Below are 16,567 nucleotides of genomic sequence, written 5' to 3'. Positions count from 1 at the left end.
TTGAGCCTTATACATCTTACGAGCACCTGAACTAAGGTATATTATTTCCCCCCTCGGATATGCAAGGGGAGCCTCCCATAATATTAGGGGGGAGGCAGAGTTGTTATTGGTGCTAAAAAAAAAAATGTCGATATGAGTGTTCAGAAATGTTACAAATGTGGGATTCATTAGTAAGTATGTGCCAAACTTCCATCTTCTTGAGGGATTTACTGACGGGCACTGAAGCCAGCAGGGCAGAATAATCTGATATACATCTTGGTAAACACTTACACCCAGTAGTTAAAATAAGTCAATTCAAGAAATAAGTCAATTCAAGAGTTTCTGTCATGGACAGGGGGAGTAAAATTAATATTCTTTAACCTTTTGGTTGTGAAATCTCCATAAGTGTACAAGTCCAAAATATTTCATTTCTGCTTTTTCTGTCTTCCAACTTCTTGTATTTTTGGTCCAGGATGGCAGGCTGGTAGTAAACGTTGTCTTTTTCTAACTTTGTCACTCGTCCCTTTGTGACTTCCTGGTCTTCGTGGAGTTTATCGACCAGCACATCAATTTTGCTGAGGCGTTCAGAAAGTGTCTCTTGGATTTTCGTTAAACCCTTGTCCATCTCCATTCTGAACCATGCTGGTGCTTCTTCCGAGCTAGCATCTGCAGAGGCCGAAGAAGGGATGTCAAGGGGGGGGGCATTTTTCCATGCCTCGTCTGAGGCTTTGACATACTGGGCATCTTTTGTTTTGGCGATAAAAGAGATGTTTTCAAACTCACTATTAACGAATATGTAAACTGTGTCAAAATGCCTTGAAATGTCAAAATGTTTCAAACGTTCGCGGACGCATCTTGTTAGAGCTTCGCCATTGCCGGAAGTCTGGTTGCCCTTTTCTTGTGGTCACAAATCTTGCTGCTGTGATTGCACACTGTGGTATTTCACCCAATAGATTTGGGAGTTTATCAAAATTGGATTTGTTTTCGAATTCTTTGTGGGTCTGTGTAATCTGGGGGAAATATGTGTCTCTAATATGATCATACATTTGGCAGGAAGATAGGCTGTGCAGCTCAGTTTCCACCTCATTTTCTTGAGAGCCGAGTTACCATATGGCAGCATTTCTCAATAGCAAGGCTATGCTCACTGAGTACACAGTCAAATATTTCCTTTATTTTGTGTCAGTCACAGTGGTCAAGTATTCTATTTCTGTGTTCGGCCTAGTATGGTTCTCAATCAGAGGCAGGTGTCGTTAGTTGTCTCTGATTGAGAATCATACTTAGGTAGCCTGGGTTTCACTGTTGGTTTATGGGTGTTTGTTTCCGTGTCTGTGTTTGTCACCACTTCAGACGAAGAGGAGGAAATCTGCCGTGTCATGATGATATTTCTGCAGAGTCTCAATTTGGTGTTTGTCCCATTTTGTGAATTATTGGTTGGAGGACCACATACCTCACAACCATCAAGAGAATGGGTTCTATAGCTGATTCAAATATTTTAGCCAGATCCTAATTGGTATGTCAAATTTGATTTCCTTTTGATGGCGTAGAAGGCCCTTCTTGCCTTGTCTCTCAGATCATACTCAGCTTTGTGGAAGTTACCTGTGGCACTGATGTTTAGGGCGAGGTATGTATAGTTTTTTGTGTTCTCTCTCTCTCTCTCACACACACTTATCCCGTGCTTGAAGAAGAGAAGGTGTGTGTGACGTTGGGGGGGAAGGGAGGTTGAGGTCAAGGCTGTCTGTGAGGAACAGAGGGGGTCAGTCGGGACAGAAATTGTAGTAGGACGACGTTGCCCCTAGACACTGATCTAAGGTCAGTGTTACGGTCCCCCATAATTATTAAGTGCAGGATTTGGGGAGGGTAAGCTGATCCCAGATCTGTGCCCAGGGGACAACTTATAATGCAAAACTGCCCATAGATTTGTTTCTAAGAGCAAATCCTCCTCTCAGTTTAGAGAGACGGAAGTCAAATTTGTCACAGGGGGAATCTGATTAGTGGAGAGCCCAGCAGCCCATTGGCCCTTTCTTCTATGTGTGAGAGCTGCTTCCTGTCGATCTGTCCACACACTGACACATGGTACATGGAGCTAACCCCCCACTATTCCCTCCTTCTTCCTCTCCTCACCCACCCCCTCCCCTCACCCTCCACCCCACCCTCCTTCGTTTGCTAATAAGGGCATGTTTGTGTGAGGAGGGGGTAGGGGGGGGGGGCTAGGAGTAATTTGGACATAAAACTGACCTCCTAAGTGACAATGGGGAACTATCCAGGTCCGTATCATAGCTTACACAACCTAAAGGAGTAACGGAGCTACTGACCCATACTGCCTAGCAGGTAGGTAGTAGTAGATCACGTTATCATCCTGAACAGGGAAAGTGTTTTTCCAGAATCATCCACAACCCTCTCTCTCTCTCACACACACACCAGAGCCGTGTGATTAATGAGCTAGTTAACTTCTCTGCTCTGCTTCACAGAAACAGTTTGACAGAGGACAGGAGAAGAGAGAGGAAGACGAGGGGAGAAAAGGGTGTAAGAGAGGGGGGGGGGGTGTCCCGACAGCTATGTGCGTGCTGTGTCACTCTTTCAGTTGATTCACAGGGCTAACGCTGCCTTCTCTGATTAGGCTCTATCTACCCAGCCTGCCTGGGGAAAAACACACTTACTACCAACACGACAAACACACACACACACACCATCAACTCCCTCAGTGACTCACCAACTGCTACACAACCAACACACACCACACAATACAATGCACCAGAGCACTAACAGCTGGGTAGAGCAGGCAGGTCTTGCAGTTGCCCATGTTGAACTTCTCTCCTCTAACCATCACATCTGTTTAGACCAGACAGAAAGGTTCATATAAATAACCTGTCTAGTAGGATGACCTGGGGTGAGGTATACAGCGCTCTGTGTGTGTGTGTGTGTGTGTGTGTGTGTGTGTGTGTGTGTGTGTGTGTGTGTGTGTGTGTGTGTGTGTGTGTGTGTGTGTGTGTGTGTGAGTGTGAGTGTGTGTGTGTGTGTGTGTGTGTGTGTTCACACACTCTGAGACACTGAGCATCTGTTCCGGTCCTGTTCAGCCAGGCTCCTTCTCTCTGAATGTCTGTCGTTTGTCTGTAATTGGGATTGTGTGAGCAGGCTTTGACACAATCAAACCCTTGTGAGAAAGTGTGCGTTAGAGAATGTGAGGGAGTGTGTGTGTGCGTGAGGCCATATGTGTGTGATTATGTATGTATCGTGCACGTGTGCGTCAGGCACTCAGGATCTAATGGCACAGCTGATTCCAGGACGAGAGGAATGTTTGTCTGTCCAGGCCTCCCACGTTAAAATAGCACCCGCTGCCCTGTCAGCACACACACACACACACACACACACACACACACACACACACACACACACACACACACACACACACACACACACACACACACACACACACACACACACACACACACACACACACACACACACACACACACACACACAGACCTGCACAGATGCTCCAACAGCTGCCCTCACTCCAGATTTACAGAGAAAGAGAGAGATAGAGAAGGGAAAGAAGCAGTGTGAGAAAGAAGGAAGAAAAAGAAGCAAATGCGAGACATGATAGGCCCAGAGAACAGAGGAAGAGACCAATGCAGTGGAGGGGGAGTCAGGTTACCCCTACTATAGACTTCCTCCTGCTTCACGACAGAGCTCACCCTCCTCTCCTAAGCCGACATGGCACATACTTTCACCAAATATCTAGGTCAAATAGGGGAGAGGCATTGTGCTGTGAGGTGTTGCTTTATCTGTTTAAAGAAAAACCCAGGTTTGCTGGTCATTTGAGCAATATGAGATGGAAGGGAATAGTATAATATATAATGCTCTATATAATGCTACACTCTGATCCGAGACCTGTGGTTAAGAATGTCATCCCTTGTTGCATTGAGTCTGATGGAGGCATACTGGTTCAAGATACATAGATGATACATTGATGTGATCATTTCTACATTTACCTTGTGTTGTGGTGACTGTTTAGGCCGGAGATGTGAGTCTGTTTTCCGAAGAGCTCTTTCATTGACTGATGAAAAGAAGATGGTATTGACATGGTACAACAGCTGAGCACACGGCTACAACAGCTGCTGTGTCACGACTGAGATTCTGCCGGGGAGAAGACTGTAGACCACATCTTCACTAAATTGGCTGTGAGACTAATACATTTAATTTTTTTATTTGACCTTTATTTAACTAGGCAAGTCAGTTAAGAACAAATTCTTATTTTCAATGATGGCCTAGGAACAGTGGGCAGAATGACAGATTTGTACCTTGTCAGCTTGGGGATTTGAACTTGCAACCTTCTAGTTTGCTAGTCCAACACTCTAACCACTAGGCTACCCTGCCGCCCCATTGTGTTTGGTATCTCAAAGTGCAACAACAAAAAAGTGGCAAAGAATCCACACACATTCTTAGCATCGTAAACCAATTGGATTACTAAGGTACGTTAAATGCCTAACTCGATTGAGACATGAATGTCAGGCAGGCAGTACTTTTTTATTGAACCTTTACGTCGGTTCAAAACAACTTCTTATTTACAATAACGAGCGACCCCAGCCAAACCCTGGGACTCCCAACCACGGCCGAATGTGACACAGCCTGGATACGAACCAGGGACTGTAGGGATGCCTCATGCACTGAGATGCAGTGCCTTAGACCGCTTTGCCAATCGGGAGCCCAAGTTTTTTTCCCCCATGTACTTACAGTACACTACTAGTCTTTTCCAAGTACAAGAATAAAACCTAATTGCCTTGATGACAACAGGCAACATAATTAATGGCACAAGTTAAACTGAAGGCAACTTCAAGCTCGGGGTTTAGAATGTGTCATATGAAGTCACCTACACGTCTATCCAACTAGTCCACAGCCAACAAACTACCGGTGATGCGTTGGGCAGTCCCCCCCCCCATCTCAGACCAATTGCCCTTGGCCGGTTCCACATGTTAAATGGGGAACAACTATGAGAAACGGAGAACAACTGGGCCAATTATTCCAACTGGCTGTAGTTTGATAGATGGGTCGGAGCCTAATAACTAATACTTCAAGGAACACTTGAGAGGATGAAGTGTCTGCCAGTTTCAACCTAAGAAGACTAAGTGAACATTTCAGCAGCTACTGGTTGTGTTGGAGTGGGGAGGAGGGAAGAGGGAGAGAAATCGTTTTTTTAAAGTATACAATCACAATATCTGTTGCATTAATATATTGTTTTAATCACAGAAGTGTTATTGAGTTCACTCACTCTGGGAGAAAACCAACAAATGAAAGTGAGAATAAACAAAGAAAAAAACATGGACAATTCGGTCACATCCCAGCTATGTTTCATAAGCCTGCGTTATACTTCTATAATTCATATATTTTCCTTTTCTTTAAGGTATTTTAAGGTAAGGTAAAAAATATTGTAAGCTAGTTTTTTTATCATCTCACTTATAAGCACCATTTTCTTTCAATATAGTTATCTTTGTAAACCATTCATCCTGTTGTTACTGTCCAGAGGCGTAGCGTAACGTCGGTGGTGTGGCAGTGCTGATGCCTGGGCTGAGACAGAGTGTTGGCACCTGGTCATTGATGCCCTACACACTCTTGGCTGGCTGGGTGACAGTAGTAGTAGCAGCTCCTCTGGATTTCACCCAGTGATCAATTCCAATGGCCATATCAGAAGGCTCCAGTGGTGTGTGGGTGTAGGCGTACGCATGCTTCCCACCCAAGACAGTTTGCGCATATATTAGGATGAAATTGATGTTTTTGTTCACTTTGGCCTATGGCAAGGGTTTTTCAGCTGTTCGTGCACAGTATGTCATTAATTTAGATGTTTTTGCAGAGATGTTTTTACATCATCTAAGACATTTGGTGCAGCATTTCCCAAATAAAAAAAATTGGCATTAAAACAATTAGTCTTTCGTTGAATGAAAACAATCACTTAATTGAAAAATCCCTACTGTTGTCCAATCTGTCAAAAAAGGGCTACGACTTCCTCCGGCTTGCATTAGAGAGAGAAAATGTGCACAAACAGCTCGAAAAAACCCTTGCAGAAGACCAAACGTACAAAAAAATGTCCACATTTTGGCATAATATATGTGCAAACTGTTCTGAAGTGGGAAGCAGGCGCCTGCGGGATGGGACGCACACAGTAGGAAGAGACTGTCCTTTCTGGTTGCCAATTGGTTAATAGGCCTGCCACTCTCTTGATACCAGGCCACATTGTTGTGGGAGGTGACACACTGCTCTGCTCCCATCTGACAAGATAAAATTAAGTTACTTTCAAATAAAATAAGTCCCAGGAAACAGACCTTGTAAATAATGCCAGGCATTTATATGTAAAAACAACAAAAGCATTCACTCATCTGCCATGTTTAGGCCTACAGTATTTGCTGGCGGGTGACATGACACAGGTCTCCAATTTAGTCTCAGAGGCCTTCAGATAAGCCTGCAGATACAGTTATTCTCTCCGTAACGTTTCTCATCATAATTGTCTGTTAAAGGCCCTGCTATGGCACAGCCAAATGTTATATAGCTTTTCCCCCCCATCAATTAACACAAATATAACCTCCAGAAAAATGACAATTGTTCTAGACATTCCTTTCTACTACTTTCACTAAAACTTGTAAGGTAACACACACTGTCACATAGGAGAGAGCTAGAACAGGGATACAATGGATGCTGGTTCACTCCTTACAAGGAGCAATGGAAATAATAGCTGCATTAATGGATTCAACTCCTTACTCTTAAATATATATCTATATTTTAAAGGAAACATTATAAAGATTTCATTGGCTTCTTATATTGTTATGAAAACCAAGTTGCTGGTTTTGGGGATATTTCTTTCTTTTTTTACAAAACATAATTTCATTTCTTTTATTTAACCCATGAGAAAGGTCTCATTTTAGAGACTCTTTGCCCCATAACTTTCATTAAACTCCAGGTTTTAATAATACAACAATAATGGTTCCAATTTCAAACGTACTTTTTATGCCACGATATTTTTTGTATTGAAGTTCGATTCCTCATGCACTTAAATCTGTCATTTCTGCCACATATAATATTGCAAATCTCACTGTGTGAACTGAACGCTGTTTCAACTCATCAGTCATCATCCACCTCTCCCTCCGACTCCTCTTTCCTCTCGTACATTTTATCCCGCTGTCGCTCCTGGATCTCTTTCATTTCCTCGGCGTACCGGCTGAAAGCACCTCCGAACTTTCCCCATGCTTTGAACGGGATGGTGATAGAGTTCCTGTAGCTCGGTTTGACCTCGCTCACTCGCAGGAACACGCCGTATTTGTTTGACCCGACGTCAAAAAAGAACCGTTTAGAGTCCACCATGATGGATGTGCCCTCAGGAAGCTCCCCATAGCCCCCAACCGCCGTTCCACAGGCCAATTCCTCGTCGTCTCCACCATAATCATCTATGAGCTTTGCAAGGGCGTCTCTAAACTCTATTAAGCCTTGGGCCGGAAGGGCTATGGTCTGACCAGCCTGCATACCTCCTCCCGGCCCACCTACTCCGTACCCGGGCCCTCTGTTGACGGTCTGTCGGATCCGCAAGAACCTCCCCCGCTGGTTCTCCTTCAGATCAAGGTAGTATTTACGGTTCTCCCGGACCAAGAACTCGCTCTTCAAGGCTCGCCTGGGCCCACCGTCCTCTCCGACCGAGGACTGTGCGATCTGCTCCGGGCTGCTAGGCCCCAGTTGGGCGTAGTGCTCTATGAAATCCCCCAGGTAATCGCGAAACTCCGCCGCAACTGACATGGACAGGGTCAGGCGACTTTTGGAGCCCCCGGCCCCCACCTCGGCAATTTTGATGAACCTGCCCTTGCTGTTCTGCTTGACATCCAGGTAGAAGCGCTTGTTCTGGATGTCCAGCCGCTTGGACGCCAGCTCCTGCGTCTCCTGCTCTCTCTGGAAGGGCTGGTGCCCGCTCCCACCTCCCCCTCCGCGGCTGCTGCCACCGCGCTCGCTCCCACTGTCACCATCCGCCATCTTCAGCACCGCCAGCCAGCTTCTCCCTCTTGTGAGTATCTCCCTCTCCGCGTGCACACCCCCTTCATGGTCACCACCAAAACCCTCCCCGAGCGCTCCCACATTGGCCTTGGGTCTGCCAATCACGCCCTGTTCAACGAGTTTGTTTTCTCATTGGTCGTTTTCCGCTGGCTATCACGCCTACGTCTTAACATTCATACATGTCATTGGTTTAGATGTAGGTTCTGTTGACGTAATTATCGTGGACCACATCACCGTCCAATCAACGGGCCACAATATTGTTACCACAATTTTTACTATGGAGTACCAATAAATTGTCGGAGATCCTTTTCTCTGCAGTTGCTATATCATTTAAGGCAAACTGGGCAAGCGTTAAATTCTAGACTGGGGAATACTGCACACATAAAAAGCAGTAATAAAAGCAACTCCTTATGTCATAACAATGTCACAAAAGAGCACTCATTTACACTGAGATTAATACATTTAACCTTGCACCTTTTCATGAACCAAATTTCCTCAAGTAGGCCACTATGGTTCTAAAATACTTCAGGGGCTTTCCAAGGTGGGCATTATGGAGGCGGCGGGTAGCCTAGTGGTTACAGCATTGGACTTGTAACTGAAAGGTTGCAAGATTGAATCCCTGGGCTGACAAGGTAAAAATCTGTTGTATTTTCCCTGAACAGGCAGTTAACCCGCTGTTCCTAGGCCGTCATTGAAAATAAGAATTTGTTCTTAACTGACTTGCCTAGTTAAATAAAGGTGGGCGTATAGTCTAGCAATCTTTGGTAAAAGTGATTGCCTCTGAATCAGAGACTCATGTTCAAGTGATTCATGATTCTTCAACTAGATACGATTAGAGTAAACCATTTTTCTAACGTTGCATCCTGAATATGCCCCAGGTGAAAGGACAGCAGCCGACAGAGTGCCTAGCCTGCTCACCCATTACACAGGTTGCAAACATCAAGGTCCAGGGCTTTCAGTCTACTGGCAGATTACCTGGGTCAAAAAGATATCAAATACTGTAAAGTAGACTAGTTGATGGGCACCAAATTTACTCGCTTGGATTTTGCACTTTCGGGACTTTTCTCATATTTCTATTGCTTCTATTCTGTCAGCCAAACTAAATTACAGCGCTCAAGTATTTAACCCGGGTTTTGCAGCATCAAAGGTGAACAAGTGAGAGGGGAATAGTGACATAGGATTCAGGGAGGTCAGATTTATTGGTAGTGTGGTGGCTGAAGGGCGTTTTCTTTATTTAATGTAACACTCTGAGCATCTGGAAAAGCACAATATAAATCCCATCATTATTCATTTAAAAACCTAAGTACAAATGTGGCATACCCATTCTGAATATCACTGGAAAAGAAGACTAAACAATGTAAGACATTATCTCTCACAATTCATATAAACTCATTTACATGGATTATGTAGTTTAAACTTTTCCTTGCAAAATACTTTTTGTTATCTCATCTTAATTTACATGTAATCTACACTACTGTAGGCCTACCAGACTGGCTAACTTCAATGGGGGTTGCAAACACTGAGCTACACTACATGACCAAAAGTATGTGGGCACTTGCTCCCTGTCTGGAACTAAGGGGCCTAGCCCGAACTGTGAAAAACAGCCCCAGACCATTATTCCTCCTCCACCAAACTTTACAGTTGGCACTGTGCATTCGGGCAGGTAGCGTTCCCCTGGCATCCGCCAAACCCAGATTCGTCCGTTGGACTGCCAGATGGTGAAGTGTCATTCATCACTCCAGAGAACTCGTTTCCACTGCTCCAGGGTCCAATGGCAGCAAGCTTTACACCACTCCAGCTGACTCTTGGCATTGCGCATGGTGATCTTAGCCTTGTGTGCAGTTTTGAACTCAGTAGTGAATGTTGCAACCAAGGATAGATGATTTTTCACTAGCTATGCGCTTCAGCACTCTGTGGTCCCACTTCGCAGATGAGCCGCTGTTGCTCCTAGACGATTCCACTTGACAATAACAGCACATACAGTTGACCAGGGCAGCTCTAGCAGGGCAGAAATCTGACAAACTGACTTGTTGGAAAGGTGACATGCCAAGACGGTACCATTGCATGGCTGTTTGCTCGAATCTATACACCTGTCAGCAACGGGTTTGGCTGAAATAGTCGAATCCACAAATTTGAATGGGTGTCCACATACTTTTGTGTATATATAGTGTATATTATTATATTAAGAACAGTAGGGACGCCCTAAGCATCACGAATAGCACGGACCGCAGTAGTATTTCTCTGGCATTTATACTATCCCAAAGCGTCCAATCCAGTTGCAGAGACTACCTACACTGTACAAACACTATTGCAATTGGTTGAAGAGACTGTTCGAACCAATAAACAGAGACGCTATTGGTTGGCTCTGAAAGCTCTCCTCATTCATTCGCTTGCCTTTTTTTTTGCTCTTCGGGTTTATTGGTTTTCTCGGTTTGGAAATACAACAGGGAAAACTCAACGGCGACATGGTAACGAGTTTTTTTAAAGTATTTTATGTACGTTGTCTGTATTATAGGACAGATTATCGTAAATGTCATTACATTTTAGCACTGATATGCTAAACTGGCTAGTAAAAGTAACTAGGATTCACGACTGCTTGTTCCGTGCGAAATAGGACGTCGACGAACACTCGAAAACTAACGAAAGAGTGCCATCTAGCTACATCTAGATTACAACCGACTTGCTTCTCATGCTTTTTCAAACATATATCTATCTAATATACGTTAAGTCCCGTCTCTTTCTGATGTAATATTCCAAGATATTCGCAAAGTTTGGATTGTTTATTGAAGTGCCTAGCTACGGTAACTAACGTTAGTTACCATCTCCTTACTTTAGCACTGTTAGCTAACGACATTAACGATAACACTACCTGCTGTGGTAGCAAGCTACAAATGTACCAATATGTATTTCACTTTTAACGAGATACCTAAACCATTCTTCCTTCGTATTTGTATTGTAGTTAGCTATAGAAAGGCATATTTTGGCTTTTTTTTGTCTTCGCGAGAACTCAAATGACAGTTTGCCAGTTACATAGCAAACGTTATGAATCGGAAATGGTCCTTTATCTTTCCGTTGGTGGAGAGACGTGTGTGTGTGTGTGTGTGTGTGTGTGTGTGTGTGTGTGTGTGTGATTACTGTAATGACCAGTTGCATGTGCCTTCGGTTTGCTTGAAGTTGCATTTACATTTTAGCTAGTCATTTGGCAGACGCTCTTATCCAGAGCGACTTACAGGAACAATTAAGTGCCTTGCTCAAGGGGATTCGAACCAGAGACCTTCCGGTTACTGGTCCAAAGCTCTTAACCACTAGGCTACAAAAATAAATTGGAGCTTTTTAGTGTATTAATCATTTTTCTTTTGTACACCTACACCATCTTGCATCTCGTTCAGCTTGGTCACAGTTATACATCGCTTTGAGAAGAAAAAAGTAAAAGAAAACACAATCACATTCATGCATCAGCCATTTCACTGAATCTCGTTGTCACTTTCCAGGCAGGAGGAAAAGCTGGAAAGGACAGTGGCAAAGCCAAGGCGAAGGCTGTGTCTCGCTCCCAAAGGGCTGGACTCCAGGCATGTACCTACATCTCTTTTCCCCGGGGTTCCTCTGTTGTATCAGTCACAAGTGAATCCTGCAACACAGATCAAATGGGAAACTTCTACCTATTGCATTTCTGACTGTGTGTGTTGTAGTTCCCGGTGGGTCGTATCCACAGACACCTGAAGACCAGAACCACCAGCCACGGCAGAGTGGGAGCCACGGCAGCAGTATACAGCGCCGCCATCTTGGAGTACCTCACGGCTGAGGTGAAATGTATTCATTTAACCAGATATACTTTTTTTTTAAGGAGACTCTGATGGAGGTCAATCAAGCAGGTTTTTACTCCAACCCTACCCTAATGGGCAAAGACTGAGACTATTGTTGTGTCACTCTCAGGTGTTGGAGTTGGCAGGGAATGCCTCCAAGGATCTGAAGGTGAAGCGTATCACTCCGCGTCACTTACAGTTGGCCATCCGCGGAGACGAGGAATTGGACTCACTCATCAAGGCCACCATCGCTGGAGGAGGTGAGTTTTAAACCCTTGGATTGGATTCATGTATTGGTCTTCCAGGAACTCAAGTGTTTTACATAACAAACATCTCTTCACCTACCAATGTGTAGCAATAGCATCACACATTCATAATGTTCCTTTCTCTCCCTCCTGCAGGTGTAATTCCTCACATCCACAAGTCTCTGATTGGAAAGAAGGGCCAGCAGAAGACTGCATAGAGGAAGTGACCTCACATCACCAGGAATTTTATTTATTTAACTAGGCAAGTCCAGAAGGAAAGGGGAGCCATATTGATTTTGTTTTGCATATTTGTTTGGGTAATTTTGTAACCGTAGTTGTAGTCTTTGAGGTATGTGTTGGTTTGTACTGTTTTAAAGGTGAAAGGTGGGGTGTTTAGGGAAGTTTTAAGATTTTTTTCGGACAAGAAACTTGTACATTTTGTACATAGACCAACAAATGCTGAAGTTCTTGTCATGTTCTGAAAAAGTTTGAGTTGATTGGATTTAGCTCCAAGTGTTTTATACTTAAAGTTTAAAAATCTTTTAAACAACCTGTGTCTGTTATTTTAGTCATAAAGTGATTTCTTATTTAGCTTTGACCTTACTTACCTTGAGAGATACAGTAGTTCTGAGATTATTTCATTGTATTCCATGGAGACAGAAGGTTGTCACTTGTGATTGTGTGGAGAGAAAGGAAAATTGGACACCTAGTGGTCAGATACCAGTATGACTAGCAGCCATAGCTGCTCTGAAATATATTCTTTAACTAGGCAAGCCTGGTGAACAAACAAACTCTTATTTACAATGATGGCCAAAGCTGGGCCAATTGTGCACTGCCCTATGGGACTCCCAATCACAGCCGGATGTGATACAGCCTGGTTTCAAACCATTGACTGTAGTGGATGCTCTTTGCACTGAGAAGCAGTGCCTTAGACCGCTGCGCCACTCAGAAGCCCAATGAAGTCCATTTGGGTGTATCGTTTGTTCTGAAAAATCTATTACATTTTTCACCACAAGTTCATGTGTTGACCATCTTTCTCTCTTTTACGGATTGTGTGAGACTCATCCACACAGTATGACCAACTTCTTTGTCGGGCACTAGGTGGCCATTTGTAAACTGGTCGGCGCTATTGAGGTGTTTGAAATGACTACAACAAAAACAGTCAATATTCTGGCGAATGGGATTGTTTTTCATTTTATTTTCACACAATACTTACAAATATATAAATCAAGTGGAAGAACTGAGATTATCTGATTTATAATGCAATTGGGGGAAACCAATCCAATAAAACAATCAATTTTATACTTCAATAGAAATTACAGCATGACAAAAGGAGAGCAGAAACACATTCATTATTGCTCTCTACCCTGAGTGGAAAACTTTTTATATAGTCAATACATTAGATGAGAAGTGGAAGCCAGTGAAAATGTATTGGGATGTGTCTCACTAGTCTAAAGTAGTTTCCTTAAAACCACTTTAGACTATTGAGATATCATCCAAAAGTTTTAATACTGGTGAGTGTACGGCTGGTAGGACCCAGTAGTGGGCATCACCAGGCCTGGTAGGCTTGAGTACTGGTAGAAAGAGTCCAGGGGGAGGCTGGGTAGGGCTGGGCTGGCTGTGGATGAGCTGTAGTGTGGGTGGAGGTATGGGGTGGCAGTGCCCCCCTCTGCTCCTGCATGATGGGGGTGGTAGGCATGTAGCTCGGGGTAGTGCAGCAGGTGAGAGGCTACTTTAGCCTGGCACGCTTGGGCAAGAGCGTCCTGGACCATCCTCTTCATCCTCATACGCCTGTTCTGGAACCAGTTACGGATCTGAGGAGAAACAGACCGGCGTTTTAGACACAGCGATCAAAGAAACCTTTGATAACCATTGCAATAGAGTCCCTATATGTATTTTTGTCTGCGTTGCCTACCTGTTTGTCTGAGAGGTCGAGTTTCTTGCAGAGCTCAACCTTGTCCCGAGTTCCCAGGTAAGCGTTCCTCTTGAATGCCCTCTCCAGACTGTTGATCTGCTCCGCTGTGTAGGCTGTACGTGGCCGCCTCCCCGTAGGGGGCGAAGAGGAGACATCCAGGGTGGTGGTTGGGGAGAGGGAGCGCCCGCCCTCACTCTCGTACCCTGACGTTTCCCCCTCTGTTCCACTAATGAAGCCAGTCTCAGCCACTACTGAAGAAAGAGGGAGAAGAGATTCCACATCCATCCATATGCTACATCGTAGTGGTTTCCAAAACTGTTGTGTTCTCTGAACCTTTCAAACACACCCATGTCTCCAGACTTCAACTCAGTCTGAAGTGAGTCCTAACTATAGAGCTTTCAGCACTATAAGAGCAAAATCAGATGTAGCTATTTTGTAAAGAATTCTGTTACATTTACATTTAAGTCATTTGGCAGACGCTCTGTTAATTCAATCAACACATAGCTCAAAACACACCCACAAACAACACACACTATTTCAATGAATGTATGGTTCCCATGTAAACTCAGATGCTGAGTTGATTTGAGGGAGAGTGAACCTACCTTGGTGCTTGTGGTGGAGGGGGCTACTCCTCTTAGCTGTCTCAGAGCCTGCCAGGCTGGGATTGCTGCGTAGGATCAGCCCATGTCCTCTCCTCACCTTGTTCTCTGTCTGGTTCTCTTTATTCTTAGGTCTCGGTCGGCAGTAGAACCCAGGCAAGCTTTCAGGGTGGGTCCCAGAGGTGCTGGTGGGTCCAGCCGCAACGGATGTCCAGGAAGAGGAGGGAGGTGAGGGGCTCGTGCTGCCCGATGCCCGACTACTCTGGGCCAGCCACTCAATGGAGAAATGTCCCCTCATGTTTGGATGATGGAAATATCCAACAAAATTAACCAAAATCCAGTTGTTGGGGTGGAGAAACTTGTCCTTTTGGATGGATAGAATCTAATGTATCTTATCCTTCAGGTTCCAGAAATGCAGACAGTTCTCAGAGCTGGGTAAGTTTAGGGAAGAGGTTGTGTGAGTGTGTTCTTCTCTCTCAGTGGGTCATTGTCCTGATAAATGGAGTAATGATCTGAGTAGAGGCAGTATATATGCAGGGCATACCTCCTCAGTTTACAACTCACTCAGCCCAGGATCAAAGGACACATCCTTCCCTCCCTTCTTCCCTCCCTCCTTCAGTTTTCACAACTGCAGAAATTAAGACGTCTCAATCGGCCTGAATGAGGCCATTACCCGCTGGCTCCAGTGAGTCTGGAGAGCCTCTCCCCCACACACAGTCACATCCTTGCTGTCCTCACCTCCTCTCTCAATCCTGTTTGTGCTCAATTCGAATTGAATTAAGTGATTTGAATTTGAAATTCAGAAATGTAAAAATGTTTTAAATGAATAGCTTCCACTTTACAGTTTATTGAGAAGTCACTGAAAATAAATTCCCTTTTTTCAATTATAGATTTGTAACTGTTAGTTTATTTCCGAATTGAACCCGCTGCTCTCAATATAGCCCTGTGTGTGTGTGTGTGTGTGTGTGTGTGTGTGTGTGTGTGTGTGTGTGTGTGTGTGTGTGTGTGTGTGTGTGTGTGTGAGAGCTCATTACTTCATCCTATTCATGTATTTCAAATAGCATTGCGTATTCACTTCCTTTAACATTAAATATTTTCCTCCTGCTCCTCGGCTCTACCCATGGAATGAAAACAATATGAATATCATTAACTCTTCCAATAACACCTATTCTCGTGTATTTCGTAATATAATATTATTTACTGTAGTGTTTTTGGGGACATTACTAAAGTGTTTTTGTGTTATTATCTTTAACTTAGAAGTGGAGGGCTTTCTCCTTGAGGAAACCTACTGGAGAAATACTAAAATAGCAAATGTTCCATTATCTGTAGGTAGGTAAGTGACACTGGGTTCTGAATGGAGAGTTCAGCGGGTCTGCTCTTTTCTATAACCATAGGGAACACAATATGGTCTATACTTAGCATGTAGGTTTCTCACTTATGGGTGGCACAAATTGGGATATAAGGAAGGGTGGTATGGGCAGAGTATACAGTATTTCCTACATTGTGTAAATAATAGTGAAGACATCAAAACTATGAAATAACACATGGAATCATGTAGTAACAAAAAGTGTTAAACAAATCAAAATATATTTTATATTTGAGGTTTTTCAAAGTAGCCACCCTTTGCCTTGATGACAGCTTTGCACACTCTTGGTATTCTCTCAACCAGCTTCATGAGGAATGCTTTTCCAACAGTCTTGAAGGAGGTCCCACAAAGAAGGTTGGAAACAACAATCTCAAATTTGGACTCATCAGAGCAAAGGACAGATTTCCACCATTTAGTAGTCAATTGCTCATGTGTCTTGATCCAAGCAAGTGTCTTCTTATTATTGGTGTAGTTTAGTAGCTGATTCTTTTCAGCAATTCGACCATGAAGGCCTGATTCACGCAGTCTCCTCTGAACAGTTGATGTTGAGATGTATCTGTTACTTGAACTCAGTGAAGCATTTATTTGGGCTGCAATCTGAGGTGCAGTGAACTATAATGAACGTATCTTCT

The 16,567-nt window shown here is 43.9% G+C and overlaps 3 protein-coding genes and 1 non-coding gene across 4 annotated transcripts; 1 reads left to right on the top strand and 3 right to left on the bottom strand.

The window, feature by feature from the left end:
* Positions 1–5,198: 5,198 nt before the first annotated feature.
* On the bottom strand, positions 5,199–8,024 carry LOC135544704 (transcriptional regulator protein Pur-beta-like). Its single transcript, XM_064972542.1, has one exon. The coding sequence runs from the start codon at positions 7,984–7,986 to the stop codon at positions 7,090–7,092; it is 897 nt and encodes a 298-aa protein (XP_064828614.1). The 5' UTR covers positions 7,987–8,024; the 3' UTR covers positions 5,199–7,089.
* A 2,341-nt stretch (positions 8,025–10,365) lies between these two features.
* Positions 10,366–12,605, top strand: LOC135544702 (histone H2A.V). The gene is made up of 5 exons (XM_064972541.1): positions 10,366–10,475; positions 11,499–11,576; positions 11,697–11,810; positions 11,941–12,070; positions 12,212–12,605. The coding sequence occupies exons 1-5, from the start codon at positions 10,473–10,475 to the stop codon at positions 12,271–12,273; spliced, it is 387 nt and encodes a 128-aa protein (XP_064828613.1). The 5' UTR covers positions 10,366–10,472; the 3' UTR covers positions 12,274–12,605.
* Positions 12,606–13,560: 955 nt separating this feature from the next.
* On the bottom strand, positions 13,561–15,169 carry LOC135543826 (homeobox protein vex1-like). The gene is made up of 3 exons (XM_064971155.1): positions 14,573–15,169; positions 13,971–14,221; positions 13,561–13,869 (listed from the first exon to the last, which is right to left on the bottom strand). The coding sequence occupies exons 1-3, from the start codon at positions 14,865–14,867 to the stop codon at positions 13,561–13,563; spliced, it is 855 nt and encodes a 284-aa protein (XP_064827227.1). The 5' UTR covers positions 14,868–15,169.
* A 662-nt stretch (positions 15,170–15,831) lies between these two features.
* Positions 15,832–15,886, bottom strand: LOC135544754 (U7 small nuclear RNA). The gene has a single exon (XR_010456376.1). It is a non-coding gene; the product is annotated as a U7 small nuclear RNA (small nuclear RNA).
* Positions 15,887–16,567: the final 681 nt, after the last annotated feature.

Source organism: Oncorhynchus masou, chromosome 8, assembly GCF_036934945.1.
Source record: "Oncorhynchus masou masou isolate Uvic2021 chromosome 8, UVic_Omas_1.1, whole genome shotgun sequence".
Classification (NCBI taxonomy): Eukaryota; Metazoa; Chordata; class Actinopteri; order Salmoniformes; family Salmonidae; genus Oncorhynchus; species Oncorhynchus masou.
Note: the sequence above shows the minus strand (reverse complement) of the source record. Positions and strands in the feature narration are given on the sequence as shown.

Bases quoted from the DNA above. Each gene is read 5' to 3' on its own strand.
- LOC135543826 (XM_064971155.1), bottom strand. From the start codon at position 14,867: ATGAGGGGACATTTCTCCATTGAGTGGCTGGCCCAGAGTAGTCGGGCA. The intron at 14,222-14,572 runs GTAGGTTCACTC...CTCTTTCTTCAG, and splicing joins CCTCCACCACAAGCACCAAG to TAGTGGCTGAGACTGGCTTC. The intron at 13,870-13,970 runs GTAGGCAACGCA...GTTTCTCCTCAG, and splicing joins TCGACCTCTCAGACAAACAG to ATCCGTAACTGGTTCCAGAA.
- LOC135544702 (XM_064972541.1), top strand. The intron at 11,577-11,696 runs GCATGTACCTAC...TGTGTGTTGTAG, and splicing joins CCCAAAGGGCTGGACTCCAG to TTCCCGGTGGGTCGTATCCA. The intron at 12,071-12,211 runs GTGAGTTTTAAA...TCCCTCCTGCAG, and splicing joins GGCCACCATCGCTGGAGGAG to GTGTAATTCCTCACATCCAC.
- LOC135544704 (XM_064972542.1), bottom strand. From the start codon at position 7,986: ATGGCGGATGGTGACAGTGGGAGCGAGCGCGGTGGCAGCAGCCGCGGA.